General features: G+C 45.0%; 1 protein-coding gene across 2 annotated transcripts; it reads left to right on the forward strand.

The window, feature by feature from the left end:
- Positions 1-1,052: 1,052 nt before the first annotated feature.
- On the forward strand, positions 1,053-18,144 carry TIGIT (T cell immunoreceptor with Ig and ITIM domains). Of its 2 annotated transcripts, XM_011940598.1 has the most exons (5): positions 1,053-1,243; positions 3,941-4,063; positions 5,486-5,815; positions 9,511-9,617; positions 17,627-18,144. In XM_011940598.1, exons 2-5 carry the CDS (start codon positions 4,003-4,005, stop codon positions 17,861-17,863), a joined length of 735 nt encoding a protein of 244 aa, XP_011795988.1. In that variant the 5' UTR covers positions 1,053-1,243; positions 3,941-4,002; the 3' UTR covers positions 17,864-18,144. The 2 variants fall into 2 exon arrangements, with proteins under 2 accessions (XP_011795988.1, XP_011795989.1); XM_011940599.1 differs by lacking the exons at positions 1,053-1,243; positions 3,941-4,063 and adding an exon at positions 4,930-4,996.
- Positions 18,145-18,514: the final 370 nt, after the last annotated feature.

An 18,514-nucleotide genomic window follows, 5' to 3' on the forward strand; every position in this document is an offset into this window, starting at 1 on the left:
CTACCCTGGCCTGTCTTTAGCAAGAATCCTATTAGGTCAGTTTAGCCAGAATCTTCTTTACCCGTGATGTTTCCTCATAGCACTTTTCCATCCACTGACCTCCACCCTGCTTCTTGGTGATAAATTCCCACTGCCCATGCTGTACTCAGAATTGAGCCCAGTCTCTCCCCCACTGCAAAATCCCATTGCCTTGGTCTCTATACCTACTGTGATGGTACTGAATAAAGGCTGCCTTACCTTTAACAAGTGTCATTGCTTAACAAGTGTCAAGAACGCTTAACAAGTATCATTGCTTTAACAAGTTTTCTAATTATACAATAGTTTAATTCCATCTAGGATGGAGGAGGAGAAAGGGGAAAGCAATGTGGGTGGGTAGGAGGGCTGTGAAGAGAGGCGGCAGGAGAGGCCTAAGCTGAGAGGATCAGCTGCCTCTTTCCAAAGATTTTTCTTCTGACTCTGCATTCCAACCTATCCTAGGGGTCTCCGTCCTATTTTCACAGCTGGGAAGAAGAAAGAAATTTCCTATAGTCGGTTGAACTTCTTGGCAGCCTTGGAGGATGGAGGAGATAGATCCTCAGAGTCACCCCACGGGAGGGAGCTTTGACAAACAGAAGTCAGCGGTCCCACCCGAAGTTCTCCTCATTTGTATTTTCCAGTGTCAGCCAAGTCCCACGGCTTAATAAGCCTCAGATCATGGGCAGTCCTTTCGAGGAGTCTGATTTTCTGAGGCAGCTCTCTCCACAAGTGGCTTTGGAACTCCATTACTCAGACCGTCCCACTGTGAGGAAGCTTGGCTAAGGCTGCGAGGCAGTTGGGGGTGATGGGACACAGGACGAGCCCTTCCTGGTGCCCCGAGCGGCCAGGTCCCCTTGTCTCCCCTGTGTCAGGGCTCCAGTGCTTCCTCGCCCTTCTCTTCTTACATCTAAAGCAGGAGGCAGGGCCTTCTCGTCCCCCGCCATAATACAACCTGCCACCAGGAGGCGCTGCTCTACAGAGCGGAGAGTGGGGAGCTTGCAGGAGAGAGCGCGACCCCCTGCTGCTGCAGGATGTTGCCCTTGTTCGAGGCAGAGACAGGAGGCCTCAGACAGCTGTGACAGCCTCCATGGAGCTCTCCTACCACATCTGAGCCAGAGGGAAGACTTTGCAGAAGCAGAAGCCCAAAGACACTGCTGGGAGATTGGTCTGTGCTCTGGGAGAACCCTAGGTTGTGTTTCCCGTGTAGAAGTCACGGGTCTTCTGGAAGGTACCACCGCTCCCAGCCCCACTTGGCTAAGGGCTGAGGGCCACAGGTTTTCGGGATTGTGCCTGTTGTTGGAGGGTGTGGACTCAAGTGCGTCTGGCCCGGGACTTTCACAGGGCTCAGGGCGGGCTGGGGGAAGGCCCAGCTGTGAACTAATAAGGGGGTTTTACAGTCTAGGCCAGCACTTCTTCCCCTTTCACAGGCAAACGTGACATTCCTTTTCAGCACCTGTACTCACCCAGTTGCATCGAGGCGGACCACACTTGTCCAACTCACAGCCCCAAAAGTCAGGGGAGAATAAAACACAGTGGCTGATTTTAGCATTTTTAAAATAGAAATGTGAGTCAGCACCTGACTGACCTCACAGATCCCTGCTATGCCGCCGGGGCTGCTGACTAGCCCTGAAAGCTCAGGGTGGCCCCGGCGCTCTCAGAGCAGGCCTGCTTCTCACAGCTGAGCTGCTCAGTGCTGGGGGCTGGTGTTGAGTGGGTGGGAACCAGCCAGGTTCCCCGGGGAGTCTCTGCAGGAGGCTCTGGAGGGTCTGGGGTAGATTCCCAGGAAAGAGACTTCTGCCATTTGCTTTCCTCCAAGGCAGCCTCAGAGTCTAGCTGGCAAGTGGTCACTTTCCCACAGAAACATCCTGTCCTCCTGTTCTATCCGTAAGGAGAGCAGAATGAAGAGGTTGGGTGGAACCCTGGCTTTGGAGTCTGGAGACAAGGATTTTACTCCTGGCAAAGCACATTATATAGACAGGGATATTGTCCTCCGATTTTCCTTTCACTTCCTTAATTAATATTGTTATCAATACTATTATTGATGTATTGAATCCCTGCCATGTTCCAAGCACTGTGCTGAACACTTCACCAAACACGAGTTCATTAAATTCTCACAACCCTATGAAAGAGGTACTCTTATTCCTACATGCATATGGGGAAACTGAGGCTTCAGGAGGTTGAGAAAGTTTTCCAAGGTCACCAAATAGGATGACTTTGGACCCAGTCTGTTAATTATCCCCCTCGAGAGCACCGTTGATCAAAAGGAACTTGACCATGTTCCTCTTTGGACTGGTTACTTAGCAACAAACAGAAAAATTATTTAGCGGTTGTTTAAAACCAACTCTAAGTTTCTTTGGATATCTCATTTCATAAGACAGGTCTTACCTCTTTGGCTCCCACCCACCCCCACTATGGAAACACAGGTTGTAAATTTTTATAACCCAAATACTAGTGTCTGCCACTTTCTGTGCTCTAGTCCCACTAGCTGCTCTTGGCCCTGCCACTCCTGGCTCCCTGGCCTTAGTTTTGGGAAGCATCCCTCCAGTTCAACCTCAGCACCTTCCCTTGTATACACATTAGGTATTATTGCTCCTTCAGTTGAAGACATTGTAGCTATTGAAAGGCAAGGCATCTCTTGATGTGAGCCTTGAAGGACAGGTTGAATTGGGTAGGCAGAGAGAAGTTGGTAAGGCATATATTGTCTAAGGGTCTGAAGGTGGGGTATAAGGGGTATACAAGTCATAGAGTTGGGAATAGGCAGAACCCAGAGAGGGGAGAAGACTGGCCCGAGATAGAAAACCTTGCAAGGGAGGAGGGCAGGAGCCTGGATGGTGTGAAATGCTAGAGATGCATGGCTGGAATGGAGGGGGCAGGGCACCAGGCTTCAGATGCTTCTGGTTGCAGATGCAGATTTTCAGGATGTACAACATGGAGCATCCCCAAGGTAACTGTGTTGAGAGCCTGCGAGGCAGGTGAATGTGGATCCTCTACCCCCTCTCCTGACTGAGTTCACCAGGGAACAAGCTTTGTAAACTCTTTGAGGGTAGGGGCTGTGATTATTTACTCTCATATCTTCAGAGCCTGGTGTTGAGGTTAGTGCTTTGTAGGCACTCAGGGACTTTCAAATGAATGAAGGGAGGGAGGGAGGAAAGAAGGATGGGTCCATGGTAGGATCTGATGATGGGATGGGAGCTCCAGGCAAATGTCAACCAATCCCTCTCCTGGGTCAGCCCCCAGGGGCTCACCCTTCTTTGCATTTCCAGCTCTCATGAGGTCAGTGTGCACAGGAAAGCTCACTCCTCTAATCTCCTTGATCCTACTGCACCAGAGAAACTAAGCCAGAATTCAACGAAGTCTCAGTCTAGATAAACAAGACAAAAGAAATAAGATTCGAGGAGAAGATCTCCTTCAAGGAGAAGTTGCTGTGTTTGTCCAAGACCTTTGTCCCATCCATGTATCATCCCTCAAGTAAATGCTTCTTGTTCACTTGTTCATTAGATTTCAAGTGCATTCCCTGGCCTGTAATTCCCTACAATTACAAGTTTCTCTTATCATTGCACATTCTTCATCAGGAGGATGCTGGAGGAGCTCAGCCAACGGTTCCTCATCAGTAGCAGATTCTTCAGAACTTGGGCACTACACAGATGCCCTTGAGCTCTTTGAATACAGGTTGATTTTTAGAAAATACATTAAGATAGAACTTAAAAACAATAGATTGACTAATTATCGTCCAAAGACGAGTGTACCTCTAACCACAATTTTCATTTATTTTTAAATGTTTCCTTCATGGCCTTTCTTGTGGCTCCCCCTATGCAGTTTGTGTATTTGTTGAAAACTTTATGTGTTTTTAACATGGTTTTTGCCAAACTTGGTTTTTCTGAGACCGTCTTTTCTCATAGGCTCAGTTTTACCGTCCTATCTGCAGTCGGCTACTTTCGGTGGCAGAAGAGGCCACATCTGCTTCCTGTAGGCCCTCTGGGCAGAAGCATGCGGTGGTGTCTCTTCCTGATCTGGGCCCAGGGGCTGAGGCAGGCTCCCCTTGCCTCAGGTAAGGCCTGAAACCCAGCAGAGCAGCGGGGAGGAAACACAAGGCTAAGCTTGGTGTGGAGACTTGGGTGCTTGTGTAGGGAAGACTCCAAGAGCATGCCACAGCTGCTTGAGAGAAAGAAATTGCAGCTTTTAGGGTCCTGTGTATGCTCATGTAAGAAAGGACAATCTCTGAGAATGAGGTGCGGTTCTGTTTTTGGTGGCAGATGAAGGACTTTGTAGACTCTCTGGGTTGGCGGAGCCTGACTGGCCAGCACAAGGAGCAGGAGAAGAAGGAGGGCTGGGCAGGAGGCATTGCCAGTTTGCTTTCAGAAGCTCATTCCTGCTCCAGCTTCTTTTCTGTTGCCTCTGAGGAACTTTCCAGGAAAACGTTATAAGTTCTCTGTGAATTGAAAATGTCTTTTTCACAGATTCCAGAGATTCTACCACTAGAGACCGATTTTTTGTTAAATTCATTTCTTCTATATTAAAAATCGGAGTCAAATATTTCTGAGGAGGGGAACACAAACATTTGAAAACTGTGGTATAAATTAGTTTGTATGTTGCTTTCTGAACTGTCTGAGGATGGAGATGTGCCCAGGGTTGCTGGGGAGAGGTTAAGTGCTGAGAGGGTGGTTATGCCTGGGAGAAGCAGGGCTTCCTGCTAAGTTTCCTTTTCTGTTGGATTTCTTGGCTTTCTTGAAGGTTTTTTCAGGCACTGCAAATGACAATCAGCCAAACGGCAAGGTTTTATTTCAAAGGATAATGCATCCAGCACAGAACTAGGCTGCAGGAAGAAACATAAAAACAAAACAAAATAAAACAAAAACAGAAGAGGTGGTGTTGGCTGACAAGGGCTTATATTCTAAGTGGGTAGACAAAATAGGCCTATGAAAATAACAAGCTACCCATGAAGCTACACAGCAGAATATGCTGAGGGGGCAACGGCTAAGTTGTGTAGTCATAAGCCAGGCATTTAGTAAGGTGCTAATTGTACAATACAGGCAGTGAATGTGAAAGGAAAAGGGAGATTGAGATGGGCTGGGGTCTTCTAGGAGGCGGGGAGGGAGTTTAGCCTTGACAAGCCTTCCTGTGGGTGGGGCGTCAAGTGGGGCGGAAGTCGGCTCTGGAAGCATAGGGCAGTGGGTGGGGAGGAGATGGACTGGGCTGGGCTGGAATAGAGATGTGTGGAGAAGGATGAGAAGCCTGGAAAGACAACCTGAAGGGGACTGGGAGCCTTCAGTAACAGGCATGGAGAGGAGCGTCTGTTGAAATGCAAGAAACAGGAAATAATTACAGCCTCTATTGGGGAGCAACAGGATGGATTGGAGAAATTATCATTCCAAAACCCAGCTGTGGCCTCAAAGCCCCTTAGAGTTTTTCTAGGAAGGTTGAAGGCCAGCTGCTGACCCAGGACTCACATGTGCTTTGTCCTCTTCCCTAGGAATGATGACAGGCACAATAGAAACAACGGGGAACATTTCTGCAAAGAAAGGTGGCTCTGTCATCTTACAGTGTCACCTCTCCTCCACCATGGCCCAAGTGACCCAGGTCAGCTGGGAGCAGCAGGACCAGCTTCTGGCCATTTGTAATGCTGACTTGGGGTGGCACATCTCCCCAGCCTTCAAGGATCGAGTGGCCCCGGGTCCTGGCCTGGGCCTCACCCTCCAGTCGCTGACCATGAACGATACAGGGGAGTACTTCTGCATCTATCACACCTACCCTGATGGGACTTACACAGGGAGAATCTTTCTGGAGGTCCTAGAAAGCTCAGGTATTCCTGCTGGAGCAAGGTGGCGGATAAACCTCTCCCTCTAGCATAGAAAATGCAATCCCGCATCACTGCACAGCATGGCTTCTCAATTCGGGATCACATTGGAATCACCTGAGGTGATTTTAAATCATACTGATGCCGTGGCCCCACCCAGACCAATTCAATCAGAATCCCTAATAGCAGAGCTAAACAGGGGTAGGCTCGAAAAGCATTTCCAGGTGATTCTAATAGACAGCCAATACTGAGAACCACTGTTCTTATATAAGAAGCACATCTTGCCTATATTTCCTAGGAAGACCAGTTGATGAGGTCATATGCAAAAGTTCTCATTTACTGGTTTAGTATCAGGTGTGCAAATTGGAATTAACCCCTAAGTATGTAAAGATTAGAGCTGGTTAAAAACAAAGCGCAGCCTGTGCTAAGTTTGATTGTACAATGATTTACATTTGTGCGGTACTTCCAAGTTTCCAAAATGCCCTCATATTCATTATCCACCTGCACATTTAAACCAATTCCCAGAGGTTAGAAAAGGATTCTTGTCTGAGAGACAGTAGAGCACCATGGTTAAAAGCTCAGACTCTGACCCCAGGCAGTCTGGGTGCAAATCCTGGCTCTGCTGTTGCCCTCAGACAGGATTTCTTAGCTTCTCTGTGTATTGGTTTTCTCATCTGTGAAAGAAGGATGAATATAAGACCTTATGCGATGCTAATGTAGGATTAAATTGCCTACTACAAAAAAATGTCCTTAGAACAGTGCCTGGAACATGGTAAGCGCTGTGTAAGTGTTAGCTGTTAGTATGATTCTCATTTGTTTGATGCAGGCGGAAGCTGGGACTTGGAGTTTTGCTCAGAGTGGTAAAGCTCGTTTTGACACAGATGTTTTTGTTCCGCTAAACTGCATCCTCAGAACTCCTATTTACTGCCATCAGTTATGTTGGAGATTAAGTTATATGATTTGCAAAATATGTGTAAACTGAGAAGATAAAAGGTTGCCTTCAAGTTTCCTTTCAAACGTTACTTCTTTTTTTTTTTTTTTTTTTCCCCGAGATGGAGTTTCGCTCTTGTTGCCCAGGCTGGAGTGCAATGGCACAATCTCAGCTTGCTGCAACCTCTGCCTCCTGGGTTCAAGTGATTCTCTCCTGCCTCAGCCTCCTGAGTAGCTGGGACTACAGGCATGTGCCATCATGCCCAGCTACTTTTGTGTTTTTAGTAGAGATGGAGTTTCTTCACGTTGGTCAGGCTGGTCTCGAACTCCCCACCTCTGGTGATCTGCCCGCCTCGGCCTCCCAAAGTGTTACTTCTTAACTGGTTTCACATAGGCCAAACAGAAACCAGTTAAGAGCGGAGGCTCTGGAATTGCACTGTCCGGGGTTGACTATTGCTGTTCACAAAGTCTGGGTAAATTATGTGCTTTTTTCTCAGTTTTCTTGTCGATAAAATGTGGCAAATAATTTCATGAGTTGATACAAGTAAGGTCTTACAACAGTGCTAGACAAGTAATAAGCTTAACTTAATAAAGGCTAGTTTTTATGCTATTTATTGGTTCATGGTTAGAGGAGGCCTGGGACAATAAGCAGGGCAGGGGACCTGGATTCTGGCAAAGTAATCAAGTGATGGCCTTGACCATTCTGAGCTCTTTACCCCAGTGTTACATGCCAGAGGACCCATCACCAGATGGCAGGACCAGGAACAGGGAGGAAGTTCAGGCAAAAGGTGCCTGTGGAGTGGTGGTTCCAGCAACTGAAGACCACATGGGAGCTATGTCTGGTTGCTAATCTCCAGGCCAGGTCATTCATGGATCAGTGGTCCTGACATGCATGCTCCTCCCCAAGGCCACAGTGGCATGGCTATTTCCCAGCATGAACCTAGGGAAATGAAGGTGCACATTTCTTCTCTGTGGCTCATGGAGCCCTGTGGAGAGAGATCAGAAGATGTTCTGCTGGACCCCTGTGCAGCCTCCCCACAAAGCCTGGATGTCTTCACTCTTTTGCCATTGCAGACTCCAGGGAACACCATTGGTCACTTGGCTCTTCCCTCTTGTTTCCCAAGGGGCCAGTTGCTTACGTGGAATGCTGACTCTCCTTAATTACTTGCATTAGCGCCAACCCTGGCTTCTTTCTGAACCTAATCTCAAACCTTAGTCCAAGTCCCTATCCTAATACTATCTGTAATATTTAAGCTATTCCTAACCTTAATGCTAAAATTGTACTTAACCCCAAACTTAACCTGGTTAATAGGCAGAAGGTTTAAGTAACCCTTATACAAAGTCTGCCCCTCCCCCACCCTGCATGTAGTGATGTCACGCTTACTCAGGGCTGCTTCTGTTTCAAAGACCTTGATGTCTCTGTTCTGTGACCATAACTGTGAATGGAGACATTGGTGCTTTTATTTCAAACCAAAAATTCCGAATGAAATTGATATTCTTAATATCCCAAATTCCACTCTTGTCCTAATTGTATCTCGAACTTATCCTTAAACCTAACCAAACTCATTATCATAATCTTCCCTAAACCTCGACATGCTTTTAACTCCATCTGTCTTCATCTATCCGCAAGGTGTAAGAGAACCCAGGCCCAACCCTGGCTCCAATCTGGCTCTGTTCCCTAACTGATCATATATCCTTTCCTGGTTTTATGGATAACCCTCTGTAGCCCCTCTTACCTGTTACAGTGTGTTCTCTATGACCCCTTTTCTTTCCATCTGCCCTGTTTCCTCCAGAGCTAACTGTATGACTGTGGCTAACCAGGAGCTGTCCTGGCCCACTGTGACTGAGTCCCTCAAGGTAGGAGGAACATGTTCTGGGGAATTTGAATTCTGCAGATTCCTAAGCCACCTTTTAGCAACCCAAACCCTTAGTTAGAGGGACGAGATGTCAGGCTTCTGCTGCGCCCTACTCCTTTGAAGACTCCCCTGGATACCTGAGTGCTGCCTGAGCTCCTGGGGCAGCCTGGAAACCCACCTTCAGCACGGTGTGCATGGGGGTGATGGTGTTCTTTTTCTCATGCTCTTCTGGGATCAGATCTTACTCATCTCTTCAAAACTCCCCTCCTGCATCTTCTTGCTTCCACTTACATGTTATCTCTTAATGAAATTCACTAGTTCATGATTTCACTTATGCCACAAATATTTACTGAGTGTTCACTATGTGTCAGGTGCTGAGAAAACAGCAAAGGATAAGACTCCAGAGCCTCGTGTCCTCCAGGGTTTCAAGCCTAGCTGGAAATAAGTGTAGCTGGAAATAAGTGTTATAAGCTTAAGGGAAAAGGTTACATACTTTTTTTCATTTTTGTAATTTAATGTTAACTTTATTTTAATTTTGAATTAAATATTTTTATTGATAGGATTTCATATTTGAAGTTCAATAAAAGAAAATATTCACTTTCTGAGTTTTTTCCTGGAACTACTATTTGTTTCATTTCATGATTACCAAAAATGATTTTGTCAAATAGAGGAAAGTGTTAAAATGACCTGCTCTGGTGTCAAATGTACAAGGTACACCACTGCTCAAAAGATCAGTCGTTGATTTCATGATGGGCCAGATAGATACTCTGCTGTTGGGCTTAAAGGCTCTAGTCCCATGGTTACACAAAGGGCCTGGTCAAAACTTACTTCTCTGCCGTGAAGCTCAGGCTGCCCTGGGGAAATCAGCTTCACTTCCAGCTTCTGCCACTCATCTCTGTTTTGTCCTCCCTCTAGTGGCTGAGTACAGTGCCAGGTTCCAGATTCCACTGCTTGGAGCCACGGCCATGATGCTGGTGGTCATCTGCATAGCAGTCATCGTGGTGGTCGTGTTGGCTAGAAAGGTAATGGCTCTGGCTGCACATCTCAGTCATGGGCACCCCTACAGCTGCCACCCTGGTCCTTCAGGTTCTCTTTCCACCCAGAGAGAGACCCGGATGTGATCTTCCCCAGTGTTCTTTGTGCCTTTTTTTCCTGGCACTTGTTCTGCCTATCAGTGCAGTTATTTATGCTCTTCCCTTGTCCCTCTCATAGGGAGGGACCTCCTGAACAGCTGGACCTGTTTCTTACCCATCTTGCTGTCATCTGTAACTCCTGGTTTCTGCTTATCCCTTCAGCCACTGCTCTGAGAGTTTAATTTATCTACTATGATTTTGATGCATTCTGGGCATCTATATATGCTAGAGTTTTCTGCACATTAGCTCTTTTGATGTTTACAACTCTCTGGTAGTACTAGGCTACCCAGCATGTCTGTAGAATGAGAAATAAACACTCCAAAAATGTAGGGGTAGGCCAGGAGCTGTGGCTCACACCTGTAATTCCACCCACTTGGGAGACTGTGGCGGGAGGATCACTTAACCCTAGGAGTTTAAGGCTGCAGTGAGCTACGACTGCACTCCAGTGTGGGCAACAGAGCAAGACTCCATCTCTAAAAAAAAAAAAAAAAAAATTGGTGGTAAAGTGGGCATGGCAAGATCAGCAGGTTGTAAATCCTCTGTTTAGCTTAAGAGTTTATGTGGCTGAAAGAGTAATGAATGGGGAATTGAAAGATCTAGTTTCTAGTTTTGGCACTGAGTATATGCTTTTAGAAAGTTACTTAATCTTTCAAGGTCTTCATTTCCTTATATATAAAATGGGGATTTGTCTTAGTCTATTTTCTGCTGCTGTAACAGAATACAATATATTGGGAAATTTATAAAGAAAAAAAGTTTATTTGGCTCATGTTTCTGGAGGCTGGGAAGTCCAGGAGCACGGTGCATTTGGCAGGGTTCATCCCCTGGCAGAAGGCATGTGATGAGTGAGTGCATATGAGAGAGAGAGAGAAATGAGGCCAAACTCATCCTTTTAATTAGGAACTTACTCCCATGATACCTAACCCACTCCTGAGATAATGGCATTAATCCCTTCATGAGGACAGATCCTTCATGGCCTAATCACCTCTTAAAAGCATTACCACTTAATACTATTACAATGGTAATTAAGTTTCCAACACATGGACTTTTGGGGGACACATTGAAACCATAGCCGTATTATAATTCGGCTTGCTCTATATCATAGAGTTGTGATAAGTAAGTGGCATATTTCATGTAAAATCTTTATAAAAAATGAAGAATTATATCAGTGAAATTTGTGTCATCAGCTGCCGATATTGATTGGGAGGAGTGAAAGAATTTCCACTCCTTGTTTTGTCTGATCTCTCGGGTCATTTAAGTCAGCTCAGCCCAGGTCACCTTAATTCAAGTCACCACATAAATATTTTGGGAAACACAAGTTTGTAAATTCTACCTTTATCCTAGACCCACCTCCTGAGATCCTAACCCACTTTTCCTCCAACTCTAATTCCATTCAATTAACAACTCAATTCTGCAGCCTGGTTGAACTGCAGTGGCTGAGATATATGGCTGGTGCTATTGGGAAGGTCAGTGATCTATAATATTTTCATTTATGTGTAGGCTATCACAGTAGACATAATGAGGAAATGAACCCTCTAGGGGAAGGTGAGGACAAGAGAAATGATTAAATAGAGGGAGGAGGTGAAGAAGATGAAAGTTGATCTCTTAGCTGGGAATGGAACGGCTATAGTAGTTGGTGAACAGGTTCTCTGCTGTTAGCAGTGTCCTGATGGTCTGGAATAAAAGAATCAAAGGCCCTTTAGAAGGAGCTGAACAATTTTTCCTGTTGAAGATTCAAGACTGGTTAATTTTCATTCTGGGCACCTGGACTAACTTTGGTCATCTGGAGGGTGGAGAAAGAGAAAAAGGTGAAGAGATCTATTAAGTCCTGTTGCCCCCCTTCTACAGTGTTTGATTTCCCAGCCCTCTCTAACATTTCCACTGCTTACTGTGTAGTGCGGGTCCTCTCTGCATCTTTCCTGTACTTTGGCTATAGTTGCCAGTCTTCTCTCTCTCTCTCCTTGCTCAAAGCATTTTATACTTGCATTATTCAGGGCTCCAGCAGGGAACACGTAGTACTCTCAAACTGGGTTGTTTGAAGACAGTTTAATAATAGGATTTCCGGAAGTCTACTAGGATGTAAGGACACCACAAGGAGGAATAGCAAGGTGTTGTAACCATTCCTAGTTCTTCAAAGGGGACGAAGGGGGAGGGGCTAATTATTGGAGCCTGGAAGGAGAGAGGTATGTGGAGGGGTCTCCTTCAGAAGTGCCATAGTCTTTGCTGGAGGGTCACAACCAGTCCAAGGTCACCCTTCTGAGAGAACAAAGGGCACTACATACCCTCATCTCATTCCTCTCTCCATTCCCCTACTGTTGCTCTGCACTGGCTGACCTCAAACCTAGGTTGGAGGACAAGGGGACTCACTGATATAGTACATCTAGTACAGCTTCATAGGGCACAGAATAGGGTGGAGAAGGTTAGAGAGTAGAGCCAAGAGGCAAATGGATGGTATCCATACCAGCAGTGCTCATAGACATGAAAGATGGACAAAGGATCTTGACTTTCCCTGGGGTTGGCTGGCTTCAGCCTTCTCTCTTGTAGTCTTGATCTCTTTTGATTATGTATGTAAGCAATACCCTTCTTGACTGCCCAGCTGTATTTCTCCTGGGCACACCGTGCTCTATTAACCATTTTAATATCCCCACGGATCAGGCTTTCTTGGCTCCCATTGCAGTAATTACATCCATTTTGTTTCTTAAGTGCTGCTATCTGTCCTGTACTATTTTGGGATCTCCTCATCCTCATTGCTACTAGGGATCCAGTTCTGTAAAAGCATCTCCTACTTTAGCCCTAGCCTATAAAGGAGAGATACCACCAAACTTCTCAATGATGCTGGAGCTCCCCTAGCCCATTCTTTTACAGCTTAGTAAAAGGGACATTCTTTTTCTTTTTCCTTTTCCCCCTTATTGTTGTTATTATCATAAGGGATGTTCCCTGGATCTTCCCTAGAAGAGCCAACATAATCAGCTATTGGATTTTGGAAATTATTCAGTACAGGGATTGGCAAAGTTTCTCTGTAAAGGGACAGATAGTATATCTTTTTAGGTCTGTAGGTCATATGGTCTCTGTTGCAACAATTCAACTCTGCCATTGTAGTGTGAAAGTGCTATAGATTATATATAAATGAATGAATATGGCTTTGTTTCAACAAACCTTTATAAACACTAAGATATTAATTTCATATAATTTTATGTATAATAAAATATTAGTTTTTCATTCTATAAATTTTTATTTTTTATTTTTTTTAAATTTCAATAGGTTTTTTGGGGAATAAGTCCTTTAGTGGTGATTTCTGAGATTTTGGTGCACTCATCACCCGAACAGTGTACACTGTACCCAGTGTGTAGTCCTTTATCTCTCACCCCTCTCCCACTCTTTCCCCTGAGTCCCCGAAGTCCATTAGTCCATTGTATCATTCTTACGCCTTTACGTCCTCATAGTTTAGCTCCCTCTTATGAGTGAGAATATATGATGTTTGGTTTTTCATTCCTGAGTTACTTCACTTATAGCAGTGGTTTCCAATTCCATCCAGGCTTCTGCAAATGCCATTATTTTGTTCCTTTTATGGCTGAGTAGTATTCCACGGTGTATGTGTGTGTATATATATATATGTGTGTGTGTGCATGTATATATGAATATATATATATTCATACACATGCGTGCACACACACACACTACAATTTCTTTATCCACTCATTGATTGATGGGCATTTGGGCTGGTTCCATATTTTTGCAAGTGCAAATTGTGCTGCTTTTTGTACAGTGACTTCTTTTCCTCTGGGTAGATACCCAGTAGTGGCATTACTGGATTCAATGGTAGTTCTACTTCTAGTTCTTTAAGGAATCTCCACATTGTTTTCCATAGTCGTTGTACTAGTTTACATTCCCACGAGCAGTGTAAAAGTGTTCCTCTTTCACCACATCCATGCCAACATCTGTTATTTTTTTATTTTTTGATTAAGGCCATTCTTACAAGAGTAAGATGGCATTGCGTTTTGATTTGCGTTTCCCTGATAGTGATGTTGAACATTTTTGCATGTGTTTATAGGCCATTTGTATATCCTTTTCTGAGAATTGTCTGTTTATGTCCTTAGCCCACTTTTTGATGGGATATATTTTTTTTTTTTAGCTGATTTGTGTGAGTTCCTTGTAGATTCTGGGTATCAGTCCTTTGTTTACAAATATTTTCTCCCACTCTGTGGGCTGTCTGTTTACTCTGCTGATTATTTCTTTTGCTGTGCAGAAGATATTACTTTTAAAAACTTTTTTGCTTTAAAAAAACACTTAAAATATAAAAGCCATCTTTGTTCAAGGGCTGTAGAAAAACCAGCAGTGGGCCATATTTGACCCACAAAACTGAGTTTGCCAATTTCTGATTTAGTAGGTTTATTCTAGCATTCTTGCTTCTCTGAGCCTTTTGTTTCCCTTTTCCATAGTTTGCCAAAGCAGTATTGTCATCTCTATTGACAGCAGTATGTCAGAATCATCTCCTGAGCCCTTGTGAGGGTGTTAAATATTGAGTGTTCCAATATTGACACATTATCCCTCATCCAGTCTTACGTTCTACCTTACACCACAATCCATCACCTTCAGAATTCAGAATTCATGCCTAGGCATCTTCTCCCAGTCCCTGCCAGTATATATTAGCCAGGTCCTTTAGTATATAACCTTTCTCTTCTCTTAGCAGACCCAGCACTTCCTCCATTAGTGTGGGCTGAGATTTTACCCTAATTATAGGTCTGATGGCCAGTAGGGGAGGCAGAGGCAGGGCCCAGCAGGGATTTTCTTCCATCAAGGGGAAGTGGGCCACTTCTGCAGCCCAGATGGTATAAGAGAAGCAGGTGGTTCCCGGCTCTCAAATGTGTCTTTCCAGAGATCCTCATTCCAAGTTTCAGGAGACTTCTCCTCTACTATCAAAATGCTAGCTTTGGCACAGAAAATTTACCTAGGCTTAGAATCCAGCCATCTTTAAAGTCCTGTCCTTCTTACCATTAGTTTATGTACCTGATCTTCAGCTGTGGAGAGAGGAGTGTCTCTTAAATGCTGCCAAGGAGGAGCTTTAACTCTTACACTTTGAGTTGCTGATAGGTCTGAGGCTGTCATTTTCTCACTTCAGTTCATCAGTGCAATTTAGCAAAAGTCAATTTTGAGTCCTAATAGTAACTATTTACCCTATACTATTTATCCAATTCCAGAGTTCTAACAGTAACTATTTACCCTATGTATCTCAAATATTAGAGTCATTGTACCAGCTCATAGTTCCCATCCATCTGTGTCCCTCTCATTTCACCACCAGTCATGGGGTTTGTGTTGCCATCTAGCAGGCGAGTGATCCCATTCCACAATCCTGTTCTTACAGGCTGCCTTCTAGGGCTGTTCCCAGCAGCAACTGTTTTAGATCAGGTCCCTGGAAATAGAGCCTGACATGCAAACTCTGGTGAGAGTGACTTATTGGGACAGCTCTCAGATGAAAGGAAGTGAAGGAAGCAGTATAGGGAGGGCTAAGGGAAGAAAGCTTAGCATGGATATGGTCTCAGCTGGAGACTTGGCTGAAGCAGGAATTGTACACAGAGTTGGCTGAACCTTTAGGCAGAGAGCTGGCCTTTTGGAAATCCACCTAGGTCAGTCATTACCTCTGGCTGCTCACCAGGGAGGGCCCAAGAACAATTCTGTAGAGAAGGGGCTGCTGTGAGATCACAGCCTACAGTCCCAGCATCTGGAAAATGGGAGTGCTGGTCAGGTAAAGAGATCTGAGCAGGAACTGTACATTAGTTATGGGTCTCCGGAGGGGCAGAGCCAATAGGAGAGATGGATGGATGAATGGATGGATAGATTAGATGGATAGATAGATAGATAGACAGATAGATAGATAGATGAGGAGGGATTTATTAGGGGAATTTGTTCGTGTGATTGTAAAGGCTGAGAAGTCTCACCACAGGCTGTCTGCAAGCTGGAGACCTTGGGATGCTGGTAGCATGGCTCAGTTCAAGTCCATCATCCTCAGAACCACCAAGGCTATTGGTGTAATTCTCAGTCCATGGCTAAAGACCTGAAAACACAGGGCCGGGGGCACTGTTTTAAGTCCTGGAGTCCAAAAGCCAGGCAGCCCGGGGACCCGATGTCCAAGGACAGGAGGAGAAGAGTGTGTCCCAACTCCAGAGAGAGAAAGACCACTTTTGCCTCTCTTCCGTTTTGGGAGACCAGGCCCCCAGGTGACTGGATAGTGCCTGGCTACATTTAGGGTGGCTCTTACCCACTCACTTCACTCAGACTGACATGCCAATCTCATTTGGAAACACCCTCACAGACACACCCCAAATGGGCTTTACCAGCTCTCTCAGGTCCCTTAATCTGGTTAAGCCGATACCTTAAATTACCTATGACAGGCACAACAGCGTTTGCTGCAGACCTTGAGAGCCCATAGACTGTGCTATTTAGGAGCATGGTCTTTGGAATCAGGCAGTCCTAGGTTTGAGTCCTGACTCAACCACTTGAGTAGCTATACTACCTAACTTTGATGAAGTTCAGTTTTCTCATCTGTAAAATGCTGATAATTATGGCATTACCTTCATAAGGTCATGAGAAAACTTCAGTCAAATAATAATTAATGTAAGGCACTTAGCATTTTTCCTAGCATGTAAGCTGGAAAGTGAGTGGGACCAGCAGAAGGGATGTTTTTGGGATCATCACAAGGGATGTTTTGGGGATCGTCACAGTTTCTTGTGGGGTGTGTAGTGGAATTATGGATTTTCTTCTTGGAAGAATGTCCCTTTAGGCAAAGTTTTCTATCCAATTTACAAATCTCCTGAAATCCAGCTGTGCATCTCAGGTTAAGCACCCTCCTATACACAGTGGGAGCCATTGAAGAGTTTTAGGCAGAAATATGGACTGACCCAACTGTTGGTTTTGAAAATCACTCCGCTGGTGACCATGCGGAGTTGGGCTAGAAGTAAGAGGGAGTCCAGAGACAGTGAGGATGAAGCCCAGGTGAGAGAGAAGACATGGATATAGAGATGGAAAAGAGGGAGTAGATTTCAGAACTGCCTGGGATTAAAATTGGATGAGGTTTTATAGATAAATCGAGTTGAACATTAGCCTCCATATTTCTGATCAGCTGGTGCTATAAACCAGGGCAGTGAATATAGGAGCAGGCGTGGTTTGTTGGGGCAGGAATGTGATGGTTTCTTTTGAGACAAGTTGAGTCTGAGCTTACTGTGGGTTGTCAGGTGATGATGCCCAGTGAACAGGTGGATACCTGCGTCTGGAGCTCAGGGCAGAAGCCTGGGCCAGTTTAGATAGAGATTTGGGCATCTTCAGAGGACAGATGGTGGTTGTAGATATAAGAAAGTAGATGCTCATGAAGTAACTCAGAGAGCATGTTTAGTGTGAGAGAAAGCAGAGAGCAGAACCTTGGGGGAACCCCATGGTTTGGGGAGCTGATGTGCAAAGAGAAAAGGGGCAGGCCTGGCTGAAGACGAAGGTGGGGGTTTAAAGGAGGAGAAGAGAATCAGGAGAGAGTGATGCCATAGGAGCCAGAGAAAGAGAGCATTTCAGAAAGGAAAAGGTCAACAGAGTCAAGTGCAGTAAAGAGCAAAAGAAAATAGAGAACGGAAAGCTGCTTCACTAAGCTTAGTGATCAGGAAGTAACAAGGTGTGTGGCACGTGGTATATGTAGTAAGTGTAGTTTCCGTGGACTAGTTAGCATTGAAATCTAGCTGTAATGCAGTTGAGAAATTAAGGGTTAAGGAACTGGTGTTGGTAAGAACACAAGTTTCCCAGTGTGCATGTGTGTAAGAAAGGATGAGAGAGATCACAATAACTCTCAATATATGTCATACTGGGGAGTAACTTTTGAATAACATGGCCACATACTCACTTTGTAGTTTGTTTGCTTTTAGAAGAAATCCCTCAGAATCCATTCTGTGGAAAGTGGCCTCAGGAGAAAATCAACTGGACAGGAAGAACGGATTCCCAGTGCTCCCTCACCCCCAGGAAGCTGTGTCCAGGCAGAAGCTGCACCTGCTGGGCTCTGTGGAGAGCAGTGGGGAGATGACTGTGCCGAGCTGCATGACTACTTCAATGTCCTGAGTTACAGAAGCCTGGGGAGCTGCAGCTTCTTCACAGAGACTGGTTAGCAAACAGAGGCATGTTCTGGAAGATATACTTTTGTCTTGACTATTATAGATGTCTTGACTAATATATAAGCAGCTGTATTCTCCATCAGTGCGTGCGTGTGCGCGCGCGCGTGTGTGTGTGTGTTCGGTTGAGTGAATAAATGTCATCCTCTTCTCTATCTTCATTTCCTTGGCCTTTTCATTCTATTCCATTATGCATTATGGCAGGCCTAGGGTGAGTAACATGGATCTTGATCATAAATGCAAAATTGGCAAAATATCTTGACCTGATTTTAAATCTGGCAGTTTGAGCAGATCCTATGTCTCTGAGAGACACATTCCTCTTAATGGCGTTGGCCAGCATTTTGGGCTACAAGGTTTTGTGGTTGATGATGAGGATGGCATGACTGCAGAGCCATCCTCATCTCATTTTTTTCACTGTCATTTTCAGTAACATTCGCTCATTCAAAGGCATATCATAAATAAGTCCTGTTATCAGCCTCTATGGGGAGATTTGAGAGTGACTAAATTTTGGTATCTGCCCTCAAGAACCTATAGTTAAATGGGGAGACAACATTGTCATGAAAAGGTGTTATAGTAAGGGGAGAAGGAGACACACACAGGCCTTCAGGAAGAGATGACAGTTTGGGGTGAGGTAGTTGGCATAGGCTT

Source organism: Colobus angolensis, unplaced genomic scaffold, assembly GCF_000951035.1.
Source record: "Colobus angolensis palliatus isolate OR3802 unplaced genomic scaffold, Cang.pa_1.0 Scaffold190, whole genome shotgun sequence".
Classification (NCBI taxonomy): domain Eukaryota; kingdom Metazoa; phylum Chordata; class Mammalia; order Primates; family Cercopithecidae; genus Colobus; species Colobus angolensis.

Coding starts and splice junctions, on each gene's coding strand:
- TIGIT (XM_011940598.1), top strand. CDS start 4,003: ATGCGGTGGTGTCTCTTCCTGATCTGGGCCCAGGGGCTGAGGCAGGCT. Junction 5,816..9,510: donor GGAGGTCCTAGAAAGCTCAG/GTATTCCTGCTG, acceptor TCCTCCCTCTAG/TGGCTGAGTACAGTGCCAGG. Junction 9,618..17,626: donor TGGTCGTGTTGGCTAGAAAG/GTAATGGCTCTG, acceptor GTTTGCTTTTAG/AAGAAATCCCTCAGAATCCA.